Source organism: Episyrphus balteatus, chromosome 1, assembly GCF_945859705.1.
Source record: "Episyrphus balteatus chromosome 1, idEpiBalt1.1, whole genome shotgun sequence".
NCBI classification, from domain to species: domain Eukaryota; kingdom Metazoa; phylum Arthropoda; class Insecta; order Diptera; family Syrphidae; genus Episyrphus; species Episyrphus balteatus.
The window spans coordinates 35613427-35639989 of record NC_079134.1 but is presented as its reverse complement, the minus strand read 5'-3'; the positions used below and the strand labels follow the sequence as shown (position 1 = coordinate 35639989).

Here is a 26563-nt window from a genome sequence, read left to right as displayed (position 1 = left end):
AAAAAACAAAAAAGGATCAAAATCTACTGCAAACGGAATTTATATAAATAAACTTTACCATTAATCACATGGACCATTACACTGGCACTGCTTGCTGTTGTCGGCAAGCAAGTATAATTCCCTGTATCCAATGTCTGGGCATTTGATATCCTTAACCTGTGCGACAATGATAATAATTAAAATAATTATCCTGACCATAAATTCATTTGAAAATTAAGTTTCTCTCTCTCTCTCTCTCAAAAAGAGAGAAGTATATAAAATTACCTTGATTTTAGTGTATCGCCTAATTGGGACTCCATTGAAATCCTTTGGGAGAGATTTGCAAATGCTTCATTCGGATGGGTGTTGAAGGGTGTAAGGATTGCGTCGCCCCGGTACCAATGGATTTGGCCAGCCAATTTCGTTGATATGAGGGGTTGTTTTACAATGCAGGTTAGGATAATTGAGCTGCCAACTTTGAAATGCAGGTCAGGTGGACCGGCAATAGCAGCTTTTGCATGGGGTGGTGTAACTGGAAAGAAAAAAAAAAAACAAAAAGTCCTTGTTTATTTAAAAAGGTTTGTAAAAGTTGTAAGGTTTCAGGAAGAATTGTTTATTGTTGAATGTCCAGGAAATTTTTCCAAGAAATTTGTTGTAGGTACAAAGCTCCTGTTGAGGACATGAGTCAGAAAGGATATAAGTGGAGGGAGTCCTTATTTCATTAATTTCGTATGTAAGTTTCGAAGGAATGTGGGCTTGATAGGTTATGTAATTTTAATTCAATCTATTCAGGACATAAAAAACTATAAAACCTCATGATAATTCAATACCTCTAATAAATTGAATAGAAATTGAGAAATTGTTTCATCAAAAAACCATATATTTTGTAAGTTAACACCTTTTCAAAAAGAAAGACACGTTTCAAGAATATAGAAATTTCTTAGAATGTATTTCGAAAAGATACGACTAAAATATTTATTTCCGCCATGATTGAGCTATTCAATGCGCAAAATACATGGCAATATGTACGTGCCAACATCTGTTACACTAAATTAAATCTGAACTCATGCGAAAAGGTGACATCGTTTAGCGATGTTGTTTTTTTTTATTTTTATTTTTTGTCGTCTTATAACTTCAACAAGAGAGAGAGCCTTCGTCACTTAATTTTTGTGGGTTCAATGGAAAAAAAATATTTCGACATACTTGTATCGTAAGGTGAAAGGTGATTTTTTTTTCTTCTTCTTTTACTTTAAGTGTGTTACCACCTCATCTTACCAGGATTTATGTATGTTGGTTTTTGAAAAGATTTCCGTGGATAGAATTTTGAGAAGTCAGCAATCTTTTTGTAGAAAGTATAGTAAAAACTCTCGCAACCAAACTTAACTTAAGAACGAAACACTTATTCGCATTGAAAAGCAGGAAATTAGTACATTAACACTAAGGAGGCATATTTTATGGGGTTATACATTTATAATGGGAATTAACCTCAAGATGGTAATTTTAAGCTCAGTATATGCTTGAACTTAAGTGTATATAATGTTGGTTTTACATTTTCCAACTTTTTCAAATTCAGTAAACCATGATGAAGAAGTTTTAAAGGGGTGATAAAGATTATCGACATTTTGATGTGTTACCACTAGATAAACGAAAGGCTGAACTAAGAAACTGGAAAATAAATCCATCAGGAATTTTGACACATGAAATATCTTTTCATGGAGAGCTAAGGGAAGGCGTAGTGACTTATATTAGCCGTGTTTTATTGGTAGCTTAGTAAAATTTTGCACGAGAAACAACAACAAATGATTGCTAAGGATATAAACACAAGTTTTTTATTTGTTAGTTTAAAGCGAATTTTTTTTTTTTTCTAAGCTTATACATTTTTGACCCTTCAACAATAAAGGCTAGGCGCACACATGCGATTTTAGTCGCACGATTATTCAGTCGCAAAAATGGATCACATGCATTTCAATGCCGGTAAACACACATGCTTCTAAAAAATAGCACCGATTAAAAAATTGAAAATTGTCCCATTTTTTTGGCGACACGATTGTCGCAAATTAAAATGGAACAAATCAACCAAGCACACACTTGCGACTAAACCGGAAAAGACTAAGAAGTAGCAGTCGCAAAGACGCCAAATCATCAGGTGCGTAACCAGAAAAAAATTTGGAGGGGGCTGACAATTTTTTCAATACCTAATATTTGAGAGGATAAATGTACGAAAAATTTGTCTCTATTTTTAATTCCTCTTTGATCGACAGTGAAGCGCTGTTCTGCGGTACTATGTAAAGTAGTTTAGTAGCATTTTACTGCTCTCGACAGCTTCGGACTACTCTGTCTCCTCCTTTCACATCCCAAACATTTTACACAAACATCAAGATTTTGAGTCATCCTTAAAAAAACACTTTATTTCGTTTTGGAATTGAGGACTTTGTCATTTGTGCTGAATTAAAACTGTTTACAGATTTATTCCTATCACGTCTAGTTTTTCTACTCACCACAATTTTCGATTTTAACGCCCATGTTCCGCAATTCGACCAAAAGTGAATTAAAATCACTTTTCAAATTTCATGTGAAATGAAATATAATGTTCTACATTTCGATCGATTTCGAAACTTCGAAGTTGCTCCGAACTTCCAAAACTGAAGGATCATCCATTTTTCTATTGTTTCTTAAGTGAAATTACTGCTGCAATGGATGCAATTTAACTGAAAATTTTAATGAAACAAAGTGAATTGAACTCGATCAGAAAATCTAAATGAGTGAAAAAATGCAGAACATCTAATATCACTTTCAGCAAGTTAATGCAGAAAATTCAGGACTTGAAACTCCCAAATATATCCGAAATATGTATTCTTTCGTAATATGTTGCTTTTTTAATCCAAATCAGGAGCGCAAACTGGAATTTGCTTAAAGAAACCTTTAGTTCTTAGATTTTGAGACATCAAAAACTTCTATTTCCAATATCTTTGAGGAAAATTTTATTTTTGAAAAAAAAAAGAAATATACTTAAGACGATCGAATACGGCGTTTTGAGATTGCATTAAGAGTTTTGCAAAATTTAACGGTGATGTAATTTGACGTCAAAGGTCAAATACTATAAAAATGATCTGAAGAATTCCGAACTAAACTAAAATCCGAACAAAATTTACGACAACCCTGAAAGTCAGGTAAGGCTCTTATTCAAACAAACAAAAAAAGCCGTTTCAGAGGGGGCTCAAGCATCTGAGCTGCCCCTTAAACTCTGAGATTTACGAACAAGTTTCAGTTAATCATGTTCATTATGTTGAAATCAGCTAAATAATAACATGATCTTGAAGGCTAGGGGGGGGCTTGAGTCCCCCCTTCAATACGCCACTGCAAATCATACGCACACATGCGATTTTCAACCACTCGATTTTTTAGACGCAAGAAATGAAACACATTATTTTAAATGATAGTGCACAGACTTGCGATTTTAAAATCGCAAAGTTTAAAAAAATGGATCCGGTTCTATTTTTCACGATTTTTTTTTTTACACATTGCAGAGAATCTATTTCTATTTCTAATCTGGTAAACAAGCTGCCAAACCCTTACCAAATTTTGAGACATTTATCACTTTACCACTTTTACCAGAGCTTACACCGTTTCATGAATTCACCTTATCATAAAATCCGATCGTAGATACCATTTGTTTGAAATTTTCCATTACGAACGGATTTCGTGATTGTTTTCTTTGCGGTCATTTGACCATTAGATTTGAACAGTGAGTATCTCCTGGCTCTTTTGATCTTGAGATGATGCATTTTTTTTTTTTATCGAAAAACGGTCAACTTTTTTTCGACCAAACATAATGTTTTTTCTTGCAATAAAAAATAGTCGCGCGATTTTTTAGTCGCAAGCGTGTGCACGGTAATTTTATGTTGCGACTGCGATTTTTTAGTAGCAACGAGTGAAAATCGCATGTGTGCACCTAGCCTAAGGATTATTAATAAATAAATAAAAGTAGTCAACTGTTTTTTGTTAACAGCTTTAAATATTATCTTAGTAAAATACTGAGTATCAATAAAGCACGGCTATTATAACCTTCCTGTGGACGTGTTACCAAATTATAACAAAAATGGGCCTAATATACCTACACGCACTTTGACTCAACCCGTGGACAAAAATGTTAGACTCAAGTCTGCGACTCCACTCTTCGACAAATTTTCAGAATTTTGTCTCAGATTTGAGTTGCATTGCAAACTGCAATTCTTTCAATATATATATATATGTGATGAAGCGTCCACAAGTCTTAGTTTAACAAATATAGTTACTAAAAAAAAGATAGGTAGGTACATGTGTTGCGTATCGTAAACGACATTCAATCAACCAAGTTTAAGCGTTTATTCTTAGTTAAAACTTGATGAAAAGTTAAGACTTGAAAATAAGCTTCTTGCCTCAAAAGAAGTTTTACATTGCAATTAATCCCATCTGTTACACCGTTTTTGAAATAACGGGGATTGCTATTGGTTCCATTTTCAACCAGAGGCGGCGCTAGACAAAATAAGCCGTGTGCGAGGATAAATTTGCGGGGCCCCTAGGAAAATGATTTTGGAGTGCCTATCTATTTTGAAAAAAGTATCAAATCTTCCGTTCAAGCTCAAAATTGTTATAACAAACTTAAGACAATACACTCAGAGAACAAAATAGTTATTATCGGGATAAGTATTAAAATAGTTTAAAAAATAGTTATTTTGACTATTTATATTCTCCAAATTAACTATTAAATAGTCAATGTTAACTATTAAAATATTTGTAGGTATGTGACTATTTAAATAGTCAATAATGACCTTTTAATAGTCAATAATAACTATTTAAAAGTCAATAGGTAATGACTATAAACATTTCTCGAAAAAAACTATTTTAAATAAATTTGGTATGAAATTTTGCAAAAATTATTAATCTAATAGTATACGTAAAATAGTACATAAATCATTAAACAAAAAAAATTGTTTCACTAATGAAACTTCCCAAAAATTTTGCTTTGAGAACTCAATTTTTATTCAATTTTTGTTTAATGAGGTAAGTACTGTATTATCTTCCCATAAATATGGCAAAATTGTCTTTTTCGAGCTTAATGCAAAGGGTACTTTTGCTAACAAAGTTTTTGATGAAAGAATGGCATTTTCAAATCCGGACTTTTTGGAGTCAATCAGCGATTTCAAGTGAATTCTTCGTCTTAGTCTATTTTTTTTAGTGCATTTTTTTTCATTTTTTGTCCATTTGTGGTAAATTTTGAATAGTATAATTATATTTTTGTGTTTTCATATTTGGTAATTTTTAGTTTCCGGCAAAAAATTCAGTTCTCCAGTTTTTTTAACAGACACACCGAAATTATGACTTGCAACAGAAGATGTACTAATTTCAATGTTAAGTTCCGCCCTTTTGCCCAATTTTTTACAAATCGGAGCCTTAACAAATCTGTCAGTTTTATACGTGCTTGAAGCACGTAAAATGCATTACCTTACCTTAACAACGTTGAAAAAGAACGTTTGTCAAAATACTTGTTTCCCTCAAAAATTAATACTTTTTATACAAAAAATGCAGCCTCGGAGCATAACACCAACTATATGACTGCCATTGACCATCATGAGATTCACCATAATATACTTATTAAATAACCGTGAACTTCCTTATCTTATGTTTAACTGTAACAAATTATACTCATCAGTTAGAAAAATGTTCATTTTGTCAAAATACTATTCCGACTATTGTATTTTGTTAAATTTAGAAGGAAATAAAGCCGGGATTTGTTTCTTTCTTTGAACTATTGTTTTTTAAAATAACTTGTATTTCTATTATAAAAACGGTTGTGATTTCTTTCTTCGGCCTAACCGAAGCGATGGCTTACGTATAGAGACGACATTTGCATCAAAATGTAATTTTAGGAATATTTAGGACTTATTGCTTCTTTTAATTGGTGATTCATTTTTACTTTTGACTTGACTTCCTGCCAAATACAGGAAGATAACTAACAAAGTTATGGGACTATATTTTTCGTTTTCGGACCTATTGTTTGTGTTTATCAATGGTCTAGTTGGAAGTTTTTCAATTCAGTTATATTGACTGATGGTAATTGTTTCTGTTGAAGTTTGCTTTCCTGTGTTAGATACATACTTATCAATAACATAATATTATTTTTTAATAACTAATAAATACATAAATTATTCACTTTTTTATTTGAAAAAAAAAAATGTTGATTTAAAACGGGAAAAGTGTGGCAAAATGAGTTCAAATGCGGAATACGGAACAGCGAAAATTCGAAAATTCCACTGAATAAAATGGTCAAAAAATTGGTGGCGGAAAACAGAAATGTTCTTAGCCCTTAATAAAGTGTTTAAAAGTGTCAAAAATCTGTTATATCATATAAATTGCGAGCGTAAGCCAGCAAACAATTTTTTTTAGAGGAAATTAAGTTTACCTATTCCTAAGCTTTATACAAAAAAATATTTCGTACATTTTTAAATACCTATACCTACAAAATTGAAAATTAGCCTTTTTTCTCACTGAGATTTTGTAGCAAAAAATGTATGCATTTTATTAAGTTTTAAATTAAATTGGGAATATTAACAGCAAAAATTTTAAATAATCCATGTTGTTTGGCAAACTAATTATGTGCTTCACTTGAGAAAAAAAAAGTTAAAAAATATTCTTTAATTGTTTAATTTTCTTTTTCTAGCGAAAAAACAAATATTTTTCCTTTCTTCCTTTTGCAAAAAGTGGCCAATGTAGTTAAGACCATGTTTCGACTTATCTCAATGCAATTATGGAAATCGAGTGGAAACAAGTCAATTTGAATCATTTTTTGTTTGATCATATGAATAAAGAAAAGAGACATGTTTTTTTCGGATGTTATTATTTCCAAAGTCCGAGACATTTTCATTTAGCACAGGATAAATTGTCGAGAAGGATGTTTTATTCAACCATTTCAAATGCTTTCTATATTTTAACAAAAAGTACTACAGTAGATTTTTTAACATATGATTCCATACATTATATAGCATTATTTGTCTATAGTAATTTGATCTAAAACCATATTAATTATTGCTCAAATAAGTATTATTTTACTTTTCTTTTGACTTTTGATTGACTTCAAATTTGGTATGTAGCATTTTTTGAAGACTCTATAGAGGGGTTTTTGGAATTAATTTTTTTTTGGACCAAAAATAACGGTACTTGTCATATACCGATTTTAGTAAAGTTGAAATAGCTCAAAACGGCTATTAAGATTGATAATGAAATTTTTTTTTAAATAGAACCGTTTTTTTTTTAATCCGATATTCTCCTAAACGGCTTATTCGATTTCAACGAAACGTTTTGTGAAGAAGCGCTTATATAACTCAAATATAAACCAAAAATTAAATTTTGAAAAAAATAATTTTTGGATTTAAAAAAAAAAAAATTTTTTTTTGAAAAATAAAATTTTAGAAAACGGGATATTGTATTTTTTGGAAATTTGGTTTTAGATGTTAATTAGTGATTTCTAGAAAATGGCATACCAATTTTATTTTAAAAACTTTTTTCCAAAAAATTATTTTAAAAAAAATTAGTTTTTTAAAAAACGGCTGGTGCCTGCAGTGTGGCCCCATTTCAATTTCGTTCAGTTCTGGCTTTATTAACTATGAGAAAAACCATAAAACCAGTTTTAATCCATGGAAGTCGGTTTTGTTTTTTTTTTGATAAAAACGATTATTTGAAAACGGGTAGAAGATTTATTTTGAAACTCCGTTTAGAAGTATTCATTAATATTAAAAACGTATCCTTCGACTAATCAAACAAAAAATTCAACTGGTCTTTATTGAAAAAAAAACTTAACTTTTGATGAAAACTTTCTTTTTCTTTGAACTTTCAGATTATATTTTTGTTTTTTATTACAAAAAAGTTCAAATAAATTTTCAAAGTATCAAAATTCATCTTTTTGAACTTACCGGTTGCCATAATCTCATATACAAAGAAAACCCTAAGAAAGTTATTTTAATAATTAATTCTTTATTATTATTTTTTTTTTTTTGCCCAAAAACCTTACTGCTCTGGAATTTCGTTCTGTGAATTTCGTTATGTGAATTTTAATTAGGGTAAGGTGGTATAAGAGTGCGCATTTTAGACAAAACACCAAATAAAACAATAACAAAAAGAATTCAACTACTTTTTTTATATATAGTTTTTAGTTTATAATCAAAGCAACGAAGAAAACTTAAAACTGGTAACAAAAATGTATTAATTCAATAGTTATAAACAAAATACCACATTAGGTCATTTCCGTACTCTTATACACAGTATTGTGTAAGAGTGCGCGGCTTAGTTTGTAAGAGTGCGCAGCTACGTACAGGTGTAAGTTCGCACAAAAGTCGCAAATAAAACTGCCTATCTTTAAATAAACAGAGTATTTTTCAACCCATCACTCCTTGCATGAATAACAATCAATTTAGTCTTCGATTAATGGTTCCGAGAAAATTTCGATATTTCCTAGTTACTTTCATTCGCTTGTTTTTTGTAAAACTTGTATTTGGTTTCTTTTTGGTTGGAATTGCTTTTTCTAGGTGCTGTTTGCTGGTATATGGACAAATGCCAGTTATTTTGAAGCCTTGGATAGCATTTACTGCTCTTATAACCCGCGCACTCTTATACATCATCATGGTGCGCACTCTTACACGCTCAGACATGTAATCGAAGAATATATATATATTTCACAATGCACTTTATGACCAATCTTACGTGTTCCTCAAATGTTTCTTTTTGTCGACTTTTCAATATCACATACTTTGTTTATTGTAATTTTTTGTTGTTTAGTGGAAAATTTAATTTCTTTGGCAAGAAAAATTAGAAAAAAAAGAGCTAAAAAACTTAAACTTAACTAGCACCTTTGTTTACAAACACATTTGCATGAAATTTTGAAACCAGATCAAACTCACTTAGATCTTTCCAAAATGAGTGCATTCAGTCTTATATTCCCTTTCAAACCGTAGAAAATCGCTTTGCGCACTCTTATCAACCGCGCACTCTTATACCATCCTACCCTACAACAACTCCTATTACTTACACTTTCGAGGAATGCAAAACGCAATAGTTACTTTTAAGTGTGACCATATTTTTCCGTCCAATTTCTTGGATTAGTGGAAAACTAAGCTGAACAAATTTCTTATTTTTGTTGATGAAAATCCTTTGAGATTTAAGAAATCCGAACTATTTTCTACTGATTTGTTTTGTCGGGATTAGTATTGTAATAGGGTCAGAAGTTTATTTATATCGACTTTTGGTCTCCAACGAAGCACGCAGAGAGAATTAAAAAAAAAACAATGTTTTCAAAATAAAAGTCAAATGGTAACCCTAATTGGTTTTTACTCCGGTAAATACTTCTTTCTCTGCTGCATACTACATAAATTGCATTGCAAAACCCACCTCCTTTGCAAATGAAAATTTGTGTTACACTAAGCTCATTCCTTTTCTGGCTCATTCCATTAAAAAATTAAAACAGAAAATCAAACTTTAGAACAACAAAAAAAAAACACACCCTGCCCTCCCATTTCCACCCTTAAAATAATGGTTAGAGTTTTTTTAACTTACCTAAAACACTCAGTTGAAATGCCATGGAAATTTTTGGCTCCGTATTAACTTGGCACTCGTAGATTCCGCTATCTCGTGGCTGGGGAAATTTCACCTGCAGCGTCCATTCCTTTGAGTCCTGCGTTTGGGTGACCTGTTTCGCAAAAAAAAAAAAAAAAACGGACACCATCCAACAGCAGCACCATGCCACCCCATCCATTCGGTAAAGTAGAAATGCAATTAAAAAAAAAGAGAAGAAAAAGAAGATAAGCATTAATTGCAAACTGAAACTTGAGAATATAACAGTTACATTATATGCGAATTGCGAACGGAACAAATAAAAAAATAATACAGTTACATACAAAAAGAAAAAGAACACAAAAAAAAAAAAAGGAAAACTTCCGGAAGCAATCAGACTGGAAAATTGTTTATTTCTTGCTTCTTTTGCTTTCTTTGTGGAATTCACAAACTGAATTGCAGTTATTTTTTTCCTGTCGGTTTGTTTGGTTTGTTTTGCATTGCTAGCCGCCACCAGAACGGAAGAAAGGAAACGTGCTTGCAAATTTGCAATTAATTGGGAGAATTTGCTCAATGTGATGGGGCAAATTGTTTTTGTTATTGATTAATTTTGTTTTTGAAGTTATACTTCTTATGGGAGGGTGGGTATGAAAATTTACTTTTTGACAAGAATGTCAAAGGGATTATGACGCGATCACCCTGGGTAGCAGGGCTGTCGTTTCACCTTTAGAGTAGCAGTACTTTAGTATTTAAAAATGCAGTACGCCACAGTACGGCAAACATAAAACACACAACACGTAGCAAGTTACATGTTTCATGTGGCAAGTTGCATGTGGCAAGTTGTATGTGGCAAGTTGCATGTGGCAAGTTGAATGTGGCAAGTTGTATGTGGCAAGTTGCGTGTGGCAAGTTGCCAGGGTTGCAAAAAGCTAACATTTCAGCTCAGCTCACAGCTCAGCTCAAATTTGAGCTAGGTACCATAGCTTAGCTCATTTGAGCTGAGCTGAAAGTGAGCTGAGCTGAAAGTGAGCGCCCCAACTTCCAACGCCTATATCTCGGAATTTTGAAAAAAATGAAAAAAAATTTTTGATGCCAAAAGGTAGCGGGGACTCTAACCTACATTTGGGTACAACTTCCATCCCTGTAGGTACACGCGTTCTCAAACCAGGAGAACTTAAAGGTAAAAAAAAAGTTAAGCCCGATTCTGAAAAAAAAGGCATGATGTGGCGGTTTAACATGGAAGGCGATTTTTAAAAATCTGACAATGTGCAAAGCGTAGGCCCATGACACAAGCTATCATTTGGCATCACTCCCAAAAATTGCTCTCAAGCGGCTTAGCTTCCAGGAGCGTTCAAAGATTCGGGTATTTTTCGAAAAAAAAAATTTACCCCAACTTTCAAACACGATTTTCTTGGAATTTTGAAAAAAATCGAAAAACCGGATTATACCACTTTCGGGTAGCTGAGAATATAAGCTTTCATATGGCACCACTCCCCTGTCTCTAGATCAAAGCCTTCCAACGCCTATATCTCGGAATTTTGAAAAAAATGAAAAAAAAATTTTTGATGCCAAAAGGTAGCGGGGACTCTAACCTATATTTGGGTACAACTTCCATCCCTGTAGGTACACGCGTTCTCAAACCAGGAGAACTTAAAGGTAAAAAAAAAGTTAAGCCCGATTCTGAAAAAAAAGGCATGATGTGGCGGTTTAACATGGAAGGCGATTTTTTAAAAATCTGATAATGTGCAAAGCGTAGGCCCATGACACAAGCTATCATTTGGCACCACTCCCAAAAATTGCTCTCAAGCGGTTTAGCTTCCAGGAGCGTTCAAAGATTCGGGGATTTTTCGAAAAAAAAATTTACCCCAACTTTCAAACGCGATTTTCTCGGAATTTTGAAAAAAGTCGTAAAACCGGATTGTACCTGATTTTTTTTATGATTAAAAAAGAAATATTTTACTAAAAAAATAGAAATATATTTACTATTAACCCTAGAAAGATAATCTACGTCTGTAAGACGTATGGCGTGTAAAGAACTGTTTTATCTAATTCAATTCAAATTTCTGGGTTTTTGTTAAATTGATTTGATTCATTATATCACTTCTTTAACCCTCTACTGCATGAATTAATATTAGCGGACGAAAAAATTTAAAAATGCTTTACATGGGTTCATTGGGTTGTTTCAAAACGGTTTTCATTAAAAAAATTTGTTTAAATTAATTTGTTTAAAAAATTTGTTTATAAGCCAAATTTGGCTTCGTATGCATTAAGGGGTAAGAAATTTTACTAATTTAATTTATTCAGATTATGAAAAGAATACAATTAAAAATATCAAAATATAAATATTTATCATTTAAAAACAAAATAAAGTAAAATAAATACATTGCATTACAAAAGGTTAAGAATTAATTCAAATTTTGCTCATTTTAAGACAATGAACCGAGAAAAGCAATTTGTTTTTGTCCGTTATATATATTTTTTCTTGTTCAAATTCTTTCCACTGTCGAAGTAAGTCTTGCTCAAACATTTTCACCCACTCCCAGATCTTACAAAAGCTAAAAAGTAATAAAATGATTGAAAAATATTATAGGTGAGCCCCCCTCCCCCTAAAATTTTTGTGGTTACGCCGCTGGAAATGGGGTTAACATGAGAAAAATGTCTCTAAAAGCGAAGGGGCTCCATTTCTGAAGTAAAACATAGCTTCCAAGCAAAATAACAATGTAAAGAAACAAAATTTTCCAACAAAAAAATTAAACAGATTGTGTAGATTTACAACCCCTTAATGCATACGAAGCCAAATATGGCTTCCGTACTTTTTACCCTCCCAAGAACAGGCCAATAATTTTTTTACAATAAAAATTGGTTCATAGCATACACAATTAGACAATCGATCAGAAATAAATTTTTAATTCCACTTTACTTTCCAAACAAATGCAGTAATTAACACTTAAAGTATGAATATATTCTACACTTTCCATTTCAATGTACACGACTGATCGACTCACCTGTGATCATAAAAAACACCTTTATTTTGGGTCGGACACACGAAAAAAACTATCTCTATGGGTTTTCAGAAACACAAAGAAGAGGATTGTATTTAATCTTTACCATTTTTTTGTAACAGAAAAGAGAAAAGTGAGTACAAACAGACAAAACCATATTTGGCTTCGTATGCAGTAGAGGGTTAAAATAATCTAAGTAATGAGTTAAATAAATATGACAAAAAGTGTTAACATAAGACCAAAAATCTTTTTTAGAATCATACGTCTCTGAGACGTATATTATGATTATCTTTCTAGGGTTAAAAAAACCAAGAGAAAGATCACGAAAAATTATCTGTTTTATTTATAAAAATATCCATGTGTTAAAATAATTCCATTAATAACTAGAACCAAACATCTTGAGCTATGGTGTTTTATAAAAGTTTAAAATATCTTCATATTTCATTATACTTTCCAAATAAAAATCAATGTATCCTCTCACCCATCACAGCTCAGCTCAGCTCACTTTACTTTAGCTCACCCAACAGCTCAGCTCAACCATCAGCTCAGCTGACTTTCAGCTCAGCTCAAATGAGCTGCTATGGTACATAGCTCAAAAGTCAGCTAGCTCAAAATTTGAGCTGAGCTGTGAGCTGAGCTCAGCTCACTTTTGAGCTTTGTAGCAACCCTGCAAGTTCCATATTGCTACTACTAGTGCTGAAGCACACACAATTCTCATAAAATTACCATATCGCACATTTTATGCGTAATTCGTTTACTTTCGTTAAGCATATACCGTACGTTCTGAACCGCACAACATGAGTAAATTTCACAGAATAAATTGAAAACTACATGGACGCAAGGAGGATGAAAGAATTAATTTATTGTTCACTTGATAAAAATGTAAAAAAACGATGTGTGGATTAATTAATTTAATAATAGAAATTAAAAATATCAAATGAAATTCATTTACATATACTGAATGAGAAGTATAACTTCAGTCGCGTGTACATGTGTACATACACTCTTTTTTTTACTTGCGATATAGGTACTATAGGGCAAGTTTAGGATTCGTAAAAAAAATCGAACTCGAGATAACAATTTTACATGACATTACGATGATGGAGAATGCCAAAAAAGTGGGTCCGGCAATTCTGTCTGTCTGTCTGTCTGTCTGTCTGTCTGTCCGTCTGTCTCTATCTGGAGCTGCAGCCTAAACGAGTGAAGTGATTTTCTTCAAACTTGGTAGTTAGCAGTTTTTGGTGATTCCCTAGAGGGGAAATTGAAATTTTTTTTTTATGACCAAAACTAACGGTACCTGCCATATAACGGAAATAGAAAAGTTAATTTTTTTCAAAAACGGCTCTAACGATTTTGATTAAAATTTTTGTGTGTAATACTACACATAAGGGCCAACTTTTTAAATAAAAAAAATATTTTTTGTACCGTTATTAACGGTACCTGTCATAGAACGGTTTTTTTCGTTTCTGAATATCTCGTACAAAATTAACCCGATTTAAATGAAAATTTTTATACAAAAGTGTGTTAGTTAAGATAATATTAAAATTTTAGAAAATTTTCAAAAAACGCATTTTTGGTTTTTTAAAAAATATTTCAAAATTTTTTTTTGAAAAATCAATTTTTTGAAAACGGATCAATGAAAAATTTTGAAATTTAGTTTTTATGTGTAAATTAATTATTTCTTCAAAATGGCATACCAACTTTTTTTTTGAAAAATGTTAAAAAAATTGTATATATAAAAAATTATTTTTTTAAAAAACGGCTCCTACAATTTTCAAAATTTTTTTTCTAAAAATACCTTTTTATACGAGAAATAAAATGGCATATTTGTTTTTTTTTTTAAGATATTTTAAAACGGAGTTTTATTAATTATAAAAACAGATTTAATTTTTACTTGCGATATAGGTACTATAGGGCAAGTTTAGGATTCGTAAAAAAAATCGAACTCGAGATAACAATTTTACATGACATTACGATGATGGAGAATGCCAAAAAAGTGGGTCCGGCAATTCTGTCTGTCTGTCTGTCTGTCTGTCTGTCTGTCCGTCTGTCTCTATCTGGAGCTGCAGCCTAAACGAGTGAAGTGATTTTCTTCAAACTTGGTAGTTAGCAGTTTTTGGTGATTCCCTAGAGGGGAAATTGAAATTTTTTTTTTATGACCAAAACTAACGGTACCTGCCATATAACGGAAATAGAAAAGTTAATTTTTTTCAAAAACGGCTCTAACGATTTTGATTAAAATTTTTGTGTGTAATACTACACATAAGGGCCAACTTTTTAAATAAAAAAAATATTTTTTGTACCGTTATTAACGGTACCTGTCATAGAACGGTTTTTTTCGTTTCTGAATATCTCGTACAAAATTAACCCGATTTAAATGAAAATTTTTATACAAAAGTGTGTTAGTTAAGATAATATTAAAATTTTAGAAAATTTTCAAAAAACGCATTTTTGGTTTTTTAAAAAATATTTCAAAATTTTTTTTTGAAAAATCAATTTTTTGAAAACGGATCAATGAAAAATTTTGAAATTTAGTTTTTATGTGTAAATTAATTATTTCTTCAAAATGGCATACCAACTTTTTTTTTGAAAAATGTTAAAAAAATTTTATATATAAAAAATTATTTTTTTAAAAAACGGCTCCTACAATTTTCAAAATTTTTTTTCTAAAAATACCTTTTTATACGAGAAATAAAATGGCATATTTGTTTTTTTTTTTAAGATATTTTAAAACGGAGTTTTATTAATTATAAAAACAGATTTAATTTTTTTATACTACTTATGAAATTTCTTCAAAATATCGAATTTTAAATTTCTTGAATAAAAAGCTTTAACATTATAGTTACTTTAAGCATAAGAGCAAGTACGTGCGACCCCAGTCGTGCAATTTATTTTATATTACTTATGAAATTTCTTCAAAATATCGAATTTTAAATTTCTTGAATAAAAAGCTTTAACATTATAGTTACTTTAAGCATAAGAGCAAGTACGTGCGACCCCAGTCGTGCAATTTATTTTTAGTTGGCTTGGAATGAAATTTATAAGAAAATGTGTGGTTGTTTCAGTTAGTTAAGTTCGACAATATCAATCAAAGTCTTTTGCATTTGTAAAACAAACTTGAGCCTAATAATGCACTTGTATTGATTAGCCAACAGTGTATTTTTTCTCAAGGCTCTCGGTATAAAAATTCAACTCTTAGGCAGCTCAAAACCTTGGAACTTTTAAGTTCAAAAATCTTTTTTCAAACCAAGAACCAAAAGAGTGTATCAAAATATTTTGAAAAAAAGGTATTTTGGTTCATCTACCATAATTTTTAAGGGTTTTTCGGCAGTAAGTTTGCAACTGTTATAATAATATGAGTTGACAGATAAAAAACAGGTATAACTTTTTCCAGAGACGTCAGATTGTCTTGATTTTAGATTTTTTGGAATCAGCATTAAAAAATACCTTTAAATCATGTATCATATGTGTAGGTATATAATGCCATAGCCTATTTTTGCTAATTTTGAAAATCTCCATTTCGCGATTTGACCTTGAAATCACGACAAGCGGACATGAGATTTTTCTAGACTTTTGAGATATGTTATAGAATGGCAAAAGGAAGATATTGAGCAAAAAAATTTCTATTAACATTCATTCCGAGGTTAAACCCTTATTTGACTGGATTATACAAGTTTCATCATAATTAAATTAGCACTTTTCGCTAAACTGTTTTTTTTTTTTTTTACCAAAATTTAAGTAAATTTAATTTTTTCGGGTGGAATCTTGTTGACGTGAAAATCACAATAGTTCTCAATTTATGTTTTTTGGGGAACATATCGTCACTTTGGAAAGCAAAGTGACTGTTGCCAACTTAATTCGGAACTAGTGCGAGTGGGTGGTTGACATGGGACTCGCTACCAGAACGACTCAACGAACAAACCAAGCTCTGTCAATTTTTTAACTGTATAAATGGTTCAATGGCCGACCTACGAAAATACTCTTCCTTCATAATTGTCTCGGTTCCTTTGTTTTGCGATAATGTGTTACTTCAACCTCCAAAACCCCCCCCCTGCGTTCGTCCCTGAGCATTCTACAGAGCTAATGTTGCTTTGTGACTTTTTTTCATAATCATAAGGGGTATTCACGTAAACGCGGAAAACAGATAGAAACCGTAGAAACCGTAGAATTTTCTATCGGTAGAAATGAGCTGTCAAAATTTGTATGGGGAAAATATTCTGCAAATCATAGAATTTTATCTCACAAATTTGAAGCAGAAACCGTAGAAAAAAAAAATCTGATAAACTTTGGGTGTGTTCAATCACCTATCGGATAGGCTATATGGGATACCCATATCTGGAATATCTTTTTGAACGCTATTTATGTCTTTTTATTCAGATAACCACAAATAAAATATGTTAATATTGAAAAGAGAATAATTATTTTATTTGAGCAAATTACATTTTTTTATTGTTGCATAGCAACAAATTTTATAAGTTCAATTTGAAGTTTAACTAACAGCTGTTTGTTTCCCTTGTTTACGCAATTTTTTTTCTGCTGGGGTGTTTTGCGGAATTTTCTATTTTCTGCAAAGTAGAAAATTATCTCGTTACGTGAATACCCTTATAATTTAAGTCTTCACTATTCGCAATTTTTCCGCGCTATTACGACTTGAAATTCGAAAAAAAAAAATTTCGGCCCACTCTAACAGATAGTATGGAGAATGGCTTCTGGAACAAGAATATAAATACACTAGCTCAAAAAATTAAAGGAACAAAACAAATATCGTTATTTTTTGGTGAATTTCAATAGGCTGTACTTCAGTAAAAATTATTATAAAATGATTAGACAAAAATAATGTAAAAACTACATTTTTCTAGTTTTACAATTTCATTGGCAAATATTCTTTTTGAAATGACGTAATTGTACAATCAAATAATCATATGAAAAATTTCAAAGACATTTTTTTGCTTTTATTTTTCTTCGTAAGAAAGTGGGAACTTTTCATAAAATGATTACCTACTTTTTTTTTGTTTAACTGTTCTAGGATTTTTTAGACGGAAATGTCAGTGTCAAACCAAAAATTATACCTACTTTTCACTAGATCTATTAAAATCTCAACGGTTTCTTATAAAGTTTAAAATGAGGCTTGATTTTGTGACTTTAATGAGCCTGAAATAAATCTGCAAACTCACAGATTAATTCATCGATCAGTTTTTTTGTTCTAAGGGATAGAGTTTTTGAGAATAAAAAACCACATTTTTGCAGTTGTAAATTATTTAATTTTTTCTAATTATTATTACGTGAGTAAAGTCAAATTCTTTTGAGTTTATTTAAGCATTACATTAATAAATATATTGTTAAAATGTTTGATAAAGCAATAAAAATTTAAAAGCTTTCAAAATATCCAAAAATGGTAGATATTCTTTTCAAAATTTAACTTTTTTTTGAAAATTAACAATTTTAATTTTTCTTTGCTTTATCTAAAATTCTAATAAATTTAATTAATAAAATGCTCGAATAAACTAAAGAGAATTTAATTTTTCTAATGTAGGTAATAGAGGCATACATTTTCCACATGAAATCTTCTAAAATTAAAATACTGTCCACGAAAAGTACATAAGACGCTTTGACTTAAGAACTTTAACACCTTTGTTTTAGTGCTAAATGAAAGATTTGAACTCATTGTCAAAATTTGAACATTTTGTTCATCGATGCTTTTAATTCTTATTCCACTAAGTTCTGTCTCAAAACACTCCTTACAAATCAAACACATTTTAACCGTATATTTGATTAGATTTTTATGAAACATTTTAGTTCCTTTTTCGCATGACTAATTAAATATTAATGCCAAAGGCGAATGGGTGTCGTAGTCGCATTACTAACAAAGAAAAGACCTGGTGAAAACAGTAATTTTTCGTATAATTTCGTACAATATTCAATACCTGCAAAATATTACTCATACACCACAGTGACCCACTTCGTTATTCGTTTGCTATTCGGGTGTATCATTGATTTATTTGATAAATTGTGAAGAACACACAATATTTCATCATGATCTTAAGAATTATCGATGTGGGTCACTGTGGTGTATACGTACTTTTTTTTCTAGAGTTAATAAAACATTAGGTTTACTGTTTTTTTTTTTTAGTTTTTTTGTGCTCGCTTATATAATTTGTTTAAGTACGATATTTGCTGAAAGTTTTTTAGTTTCTTAAATATTCGCATTGTTTATTATAATTAAAAACTTAATTTTTATGGAGCAAAAATAATATAATAAAGTAATGGATTAAATAATAACCAAATACACACCTGAAAACGCTCATCAGATGTGTAGGTTGAGGTACCAACGGTTAAAATATGCAAGTCTCGTTTTCGAATCCAAGATATCTAGAAAAAATTAAAAGAGTTTTAAATATTTTACCAAAAATAAATTCAAAAAATATTAATAATTTTCGTTCACTTACCGATTTATCACCTAAATTATCAACCCGGCATTTAATTAAAGCCGCTTGTCCAGTTCTTGCCGAAATATTTCTTGGCATACCAAAATCAAAAATAGGTTGTGGTTCTGGTGTGGTTATAGCTGTGTCTATAAAGTTTTGTGAATTGTTGTTATTGTATTCACCAGAGACTGCGAGATCCTTCTCACCAAATACTGTAAACACACAAAAAGATACCAAAAATAAATCACACAAAAAAAACATTAATTAAAAGGAATAAAAGAATTTTCTTTTGTTTATTGATTGAAAGTAAATCGGCTTTGAAATTGAAATAAAAAAGAACATGAAGGAATTTTTTGGATGGGAGGCTGGAATTCACATGTCAATTTTTTTTTTAACTCACAGAGTTTACTTTTCTTTTCATTTTTTTTTTAATTTAAAAACCTTGTGTTAAACGTTAAGCTATTTTTGTGTCCATGGTTGCCGTTTCAAGGACTTGAAATGGAAAATCATGATTATTTTGGTTCAAAAATGTAATTTAAGGTTTTTGATAATTCAATAAAAATTTGGAATTATTGTTTAAACAAAAGAGCGCTTTCAAAAGGTAAAATTAATTTTGGAAATTTGTTCTAGTCACTTAAAGAACTCATCATTCAATTTGTAATTTATTAACTTTGCCCAGACTACTTATTTTATTTCTCTTTTTTTCAATGCCTTTTATTTTTAAGCAAATTTTTCATATTCCTCAATGGCAACCCTAGTTCCATTCCATTTGGTTCCTAAAAAAGAAATGAGTTCGCAATTTCGTTTTTTTTTTTTGTATATAAAGAAAGATAATGGTTGATGGAATAAGCTTTGTTGTCGAGGGTGACGTTTGAATTTTGAACCAAGCTAAAGCTAAATGGATTCTTGTATATTCGAGACTGCGAGAATACTTTAAATTATTATTGGTTTCTTTGTAAGATAATTCCTTTTTTTTGTGTGATTAAATTGGTTGTAGGTGTATTATACAAAACCATCCTTCAATCTGTTGCTGTTTTTTTTTTACTTCTTCATTTGAATGGTGCCATTGTAAGGATTAATGTTTAACCGAATTTTTTGACAAGAATAAACGTATATAATCTGTAATATAATTTAATGATTATTTTTTGGTGAGAGTAGGTAGATGTGATGAAAAAATTAAATAAGACGATTAGTTTGATTTTTTTGTGATATTTAATCACTACTTCTTTCATTTATAAACAGAATTGAAGTATTTGTTTGCAATGTTTTGAAAAGAGGCTTTAATAGGTTTATATAACTGTTAAATAAATACTAACTAACCAAACCATTTCCAGACACTCAAGAGTATTTTAAAATTAAGATAAGAAAATTATTAGTAAGTTAAGTAAAGGTCCTACTTTTGATACAGAAAAAATTAACGGTACCTTCCATAGAACTGTTTTCTTGATTTCTAATTTTCTCGTAAACCACTTAACCGATTTCAAAAAAAAAATTGTGAAAAACCGTTTTAGTAACCTTGATTGAAAAGTTATGAAAAAATTCAAAAACGTCAGTTTAGAATTATTTAAAAATTCAAATTTCTTTTTTTAAAAAAATCCATGTTTTTTTTTCAAAACGAATCGATGAATTTACTTCAAATTTTATTTGAATATGTAGAAAAGTATGCCGTACCAAATTTTTGTTTGAAAATGTTCGAAAATTTGTATAAATAAAAAATTATTTATTTTTCAAAAATAAAAAAATTCAAAAATTCTTTGTTATATATAAGAAATCAAATGGAGATTAATTCAAGTTACAATTCTTTGGCGCCGGGTACAAAGGTGTTTAGTCAGAAAATGTAGTTTTGAGGAAAATGAAATTGAACTTTCAATTTTTGTTTGTAAATCTGAATATTATTATTTTTAAAAAGTAATGATGCAGAAATATCATTTATAAGATCTATTTTAATATCCATATGCTGTTGACCAGAAAATGACCGTTTAAAAAAAAAAATTGTGTTGACTTAACACTTTAGAGCCATTTAGTCTTCAAAAATAAACTTGGTCCAAAGGTGTTAAGTCAAGAAAAATCTTTGTTTACATTGATAACAAGGTTTAATTTATAAAAGATAGTTGGAAATATTAATGTGATTAATTACCAAATGTGAAAATTCTTTTTGAAATAATATAATACTGTAGAAAATCGCTTTTCGTTTTTTTTTCCTTCCTCTTGACTTAATAGAATGAGAGCCGGGAGCAGATTTCTTGCGTGAGAGGTAACCGATTCATATGAATGTCAGAGGTAGCGTGGGTCATGGTGATGGCGAATACCTTAGTCTGCCTGCATTTATTTGGGGCGTTGTCGAGAAAAAGCGCATCAAAAGTACCATTTTTCTGAAAATCGATTTAGTGAGGGTAACCATTTGAAATTTATTGATAACCAACGCCACATACTCACTGATAACAAATATACCAATGGCAGACATTTTAAGTGCGGCCAAACCCCCGGCAGACTGTCCCGAAAATGCGTTTTTTTTTTGCGTTTTTAGACTTTGGGGTAACCACCTAAAATTAATCGCATCCTGTAGCGGTGGACTCCCTGATAACAAAAATACCCATGGCAGACATTTTGAGTGCGGCCAAACCCTCGGCAGACGGTTTTAAAAATGCAGTTTTTCTGAAAATTGATTCATTTAGGGTAACCACTTGAAATTAGTCGCATCCTGTAGCTGTGGACTCCCTGATAACAAAAACACCCATGGCAGACATTTTGAGTGCGGCCAAACCCCCGGCAGACGGTCCCGAAAATGCAGTTTTAATCTTATAATCTTAAAGATAATTGAATTTCCTACAGAATATGTTAAATAAGTTTTTTCGATTAAACCTTGGGTTTAAGAGTTAGGGTGGTTTTTTTGAAGCAAGTCAAAGGGTGATTTTCTTATTTTCGTCATATCTCTTTTATTTGAGCTTTTTTAAAAATTAATTTGAAGTAAAAGTTGTACATCTTTTTATTACCTTCATTTATTATATTAACGGTTTTTCGATTTGACAAATCGTTTTCGATCTGTAGGAAAAAAACTTAAAAAAGTTTGCTATGAAAACCAGTTTAATTATTTTAAGTATTTATTTCTACAAGTGATTTATTGATTTTTAAATATAAATATTTAATTATATGTAAGTCCGATATAGGGCATCCGAGTACTTATGTACAAAAATAGATTGGGAAGAGCCGACATCGAGCAAACGATTTTGTGAGTTGTTTCTCAAAACTATCTATAATCTATATAATCTCGAAAACGAAGGAAGATATCGAAAAATTTTATTCAATCTTTATGTGTTATATTATAATGAAGAATCTAAAAAAGTAATTTGCGATTCACAATTTTTGAAAACATCGAAAATACGTTTTTGACCTATGAATCTGAAAAAAAAAAAATTTGTATGGGAGCCGCAGCTATTCACAAAAACCCTTAACGGATTTTGATAAATAGAATATTGAGTGAGGTCCTAAACACCATTTCACGGATACATTTGTAAAACACTTAACGAAGTCAGAACAAATAATTGAAATTAAGGGCCTAAGGTCTTGAAACAAAATGAAATTTTCTGCCATTTTAAGACTTAACAACACATTTTTTCTTGTGGTTATATCATAATAGAATATCAAAATATAATTAAAAAAAAAGTTTATTCAGCTAAATTTGATAAATAACAAAATACGCAACGATTAGTTTCACTCGTTCATGACCTTGCAAAAAGACGCATGCAGTTTTAATTTTTTTTTTCTTTGTTAACATTTTATTGTATAGAATTTAACTTTAAATTCTACATCAAAATATTTCTACTCGGAAGACTTCGAAATTTTTATAAGGTTCCACTAGATGTGTATGTAAAATTGCACACCTACAAAAAAGTTGCAATTTTTTTTTAAAGAAAACCATGTCAAAATTAAAACTAGGATTACGGTACTTAACTCATTGGTGGCTAGTGTTGGCAAAACGATCTCCTACAGGTGTATTGTTTTCGCTCCTCTCAATCTGTGCAAGCTTTGTTAAGTCGTACCATATAGATAAACGTTAAGCGAACCACTCGAGTGGGTGGTGTAAAGTTTTTTTGTTACGAAATTTCTTGGTTCGGTTCCCACGCTTTTATGTAAAAGAAGCCATTTTCCAACAAAAATATTCAAAATGAAGCTTTAGTTTCAGAATTACTATTTAAACGCATACCTATCCCCTTTGTTGAAATTAAAAAAAAATCATGTGGTTGAAGTGAAACCTTAAAAATCATTTTTCTTGCTAAAAAACAAAAATCGAAAAAATATAACTTTTTTTTTTATTCCATCATTTTTTTTTATATGACAATCTACAATATATTTTATACCATCTGAAAGCTTATTGTTTTAGCTCAAAATATTTATATCGACTACGTCTATACAACATCTACAAAAGGAGCTAGAATTTTTTTAACCTAATTATAATTTTCATAAAAAAAACAAAACAATCAATCTCTTTTCTCTTCTAACTCCATTAAATTAATTTTTTAAATGACAACCTATAATAAATTTTATATCATTATTATTTCACCTTTTATATGACGCTTCTATCATTTCTACCATGCCTACAAAAAAAGTAAGAACTTTTTTAAACCAACCATGTCGAAATTTCAAACTGAGATTACGGTAATTCCTACACTGGTGGCTGGTCATTGGCAACAGATCTTCACAGGTGTTTTGAGGTATTTTTGAAGTTTTGCAATTAAAGATAATATAACTTGTAGAGCACGTACCATTACGTGTGATATATCAAATGAAAGGTAATATTATCAGCATGCGTATTAAAGTTAAATAAATGTGTTATGTGCTCTAGATCAAAAAATATAACGTATTTAGAAAAAGAACATTTTTTCACCATTATCTCAGAATTTTGAATATAAAATTAATTGAAATTTTGCACAATTATAATATATTTAATTACCTATCTACTGTATAAATTTCATTCATCTATCTCTTAAAACAAAAAAGTTATGATCAAATGATTTTTTCTGTCGCTTTTTCGTTTCATCTTGTTTCAAATCACTGCGATACTAAAGAAGTTTTCACTTCAAAAAACCAAGAGAAAAAAATTAAAATTGCTTAGGTATGCACTGAAATTTAAACTCACCATTGTTTTAATTTAAAATTCCAAAAAAAAAACTAACGAACATGAAACACAATACATGTGCTTCTTTATTTTGTCCTTTTGCATGTCCTCTCGTACATCTCCATTCATATATTAGAAACCTTAAAATGTGTTTCATTAATCCCAAAGTCATTTCCATTTATGATCCTACAGGATTTAAAATTGTCCAGTGCTTTTCAAAGATAAAACCTGCAATATTCTTTGCCATTTCCCACAACTGACAACCGAAGCCATAACATACAAAATTTAATAAGTCTCCTTCTTCTTCTTGTTCTTGTTCGTTTTTTATAATTTTTAAAAATATTCTCCCAAAAACCAAAATGAAACCCTCATGTTTGTGTATATACATGTGTTGGTATATGCTAACCAATTGTGTTTGTGTTTATTAACATCTCCTCAAGATTGGATTTCGATTTTTTTGTGTAAAAGAAAAGGAAACTATACTCCTCCATTTCCGTTCTTAATATCATTCTTTTTGGCATATCCTGTTCGTTGGTTTTTTTTTTTTTGTGTCCTTGTGTAATTTGTGCCATCTTGCTCTGGTATATATATATCGGTATGGTAATATAAGCAGTGATTTATGGGCCTAAATTGATCTCCAAATTGTGATAGCAAAGGAAGTCAACACAAAGAAGGTTGCCTACTACTCTATCTCTAGAAGACATAATTTGCATTCATTGACTAAAACAAAATTGGAAATTCAATGATCCAAAGAACACAGATTTTCAATATAATGTTAAATAATGTTAATGGTAAATCAAAATACAAGTCGATCTATTTTATATATAAAAGGGAAAATGCAAAAGGGAATCTTTAAGATTAAGTTGCAAAAGATTGCTCATGAAAATGAGGGAAATTTTTTTCTGTTCAGATGTCTACTTAACCATATTGTTGAAATGTGTTCAATGTTGTAAAACAGACGAAACAGTATTATTTTCCAATTTAAAGACTGGTTGTCTGTTTGAATGAAATATACATAGCAAATCAACTATTTAACATTCCATAGTTTCTCTTTTGGATTGAAATATTCTTTTTTTTCTGACAAAATTATCAAAATTATCTAGTAATTACAACACAACAAAGGTGTGTTTTCGCTAAATTACTCACAATAGCTGCATTGTTAGCGAAAACATTCATTAAAATGAAACAACTTTGGCGTTGAAAGTAAAAAATTATATCATGGGCAAGAAAAAATGAACAGCTTTAAAATTTAATATCTGAGGAACCCAAAAAGGCATTTAAACTTTTTAAACATATTTACGAAGAATAACATTTCTTCTAAAAATAAAGGCTTATATCAAGTTTCTATCGCTATTATTAACAGAGAAATCGTCGTTAACATGAGAAAAGGCATACCAAAGTAAGGGTTTTTAACCCTCTGTCGGCACACGGGTGCGAATTTGGCACGACAAACATAAAAATTGGTCACAAAAAAGTGTCTTTATAACGGTGAAAATACATTTTTTTGGAATTGTGAATACAATATTCGAATTCCTCGGAAAATTCTACATCAATTTCATATATGACTGTCTATAAAATAGTGAGACCGAAAAAAGTTCTAGCGACATGAAAAAGTATAAACCAAATTCGCAAAAAAGAGGTGTGCCTACAGAGGGTTAAAACATCAACTTTGAGCATGACTGAGAACATTTTTTTTGTTAGAATATAACAAAACATCGCCTCTTAAATTTTCCTTATCTTATTTTGGGACACCCTGTATACGTACGGTGACCATCCGTCCCGGTTTACCCGGGACTGTCCCGTATTTCTACAGCTTGTCCCGGGTTTTTATTTAAGAAACCCGGGACGTATAAGTGTCCCGTATTTTGTTATTTGTCCCGTGATTGTCCCGTATTTGCACATTCTATTTTCAATATTTGTACAGAAAACAAGAAAACAGTGGTTGGAAATTAAATTTTTTCTAATTTTTCGGATAAAGCATTCAGCTCAGTATGCTAATGAAGCAAAACGAAATTTGTTCTATGTCTCCAAAGTTAAAAAACTTTTGGAGCAAGAAAAATTGACTGGACAAATTAATGGGAGTCACAAACGATTAAAAACTCTCCAAATATTCTAGCACAGGTAAGAATTTCGTTGGCTAGACTGCGTAATATGCAACGAAAAGAAAAAATTTCCCTTACGATTTCGTTTTGCTGGTTACGTATGAAAATTTTCTGTAGACTAGGTTTTAGTTCTTAAAATTGTTAGTCAATTAATTATTAATTAAGAAGAGTTTATAAAATTTTAAGAACAAGTTAAAAGTTGAATTAAAGATCATACAATTTCAAATTAATTTAAACAAAATTAAAATGTTAAAAAACAGCTTTCCTGATTTTGATTAAAAAATGATTTCTGATTTCGTAAACGATTTACATAAATGAATTCATTAAAAATGCTCCCATTAAATCGTTTAGGAAATC

At 30.4% G+C, this 26563-nt stretch overlaps 1 protein-coding gene across 1 annotated transcript in view; it reads right to left on the bottom strand.

Moving 5' to 3' along the window:
• The window catches only part of LOC129915300 (zwei Ig domain protein zig-8-like), a 92705-nt gene that overhangs the window by 234 nt on the left and 65908 nt on the right, over positions 1 to 26563 (bottom strand). Inside the window, exons 2-6 of the mRNA XM_055994791.1 lie at positions 19010 to 19200; positions 18855 to 18932; positions 9565 to 9697; positions 265 to 511; positions 59 to 156 (exon numbers count right to left, since the gene is read on the bottom strand). Coding sequence (XP_055850766.1) covers positions 59 to 156; positions 265 to 511; positions 9565 to 9697; positions 18855 to 18932; positions 19010 to 19200 — 747 coding nt within the window. The remainder of the gene's footprint in view (positions 1 to 58; positions 157 to 264; positions 512 to 9564; positions 9698 to 18854; positions 18933 to 19009; positions 19201 to 26563) is intronic.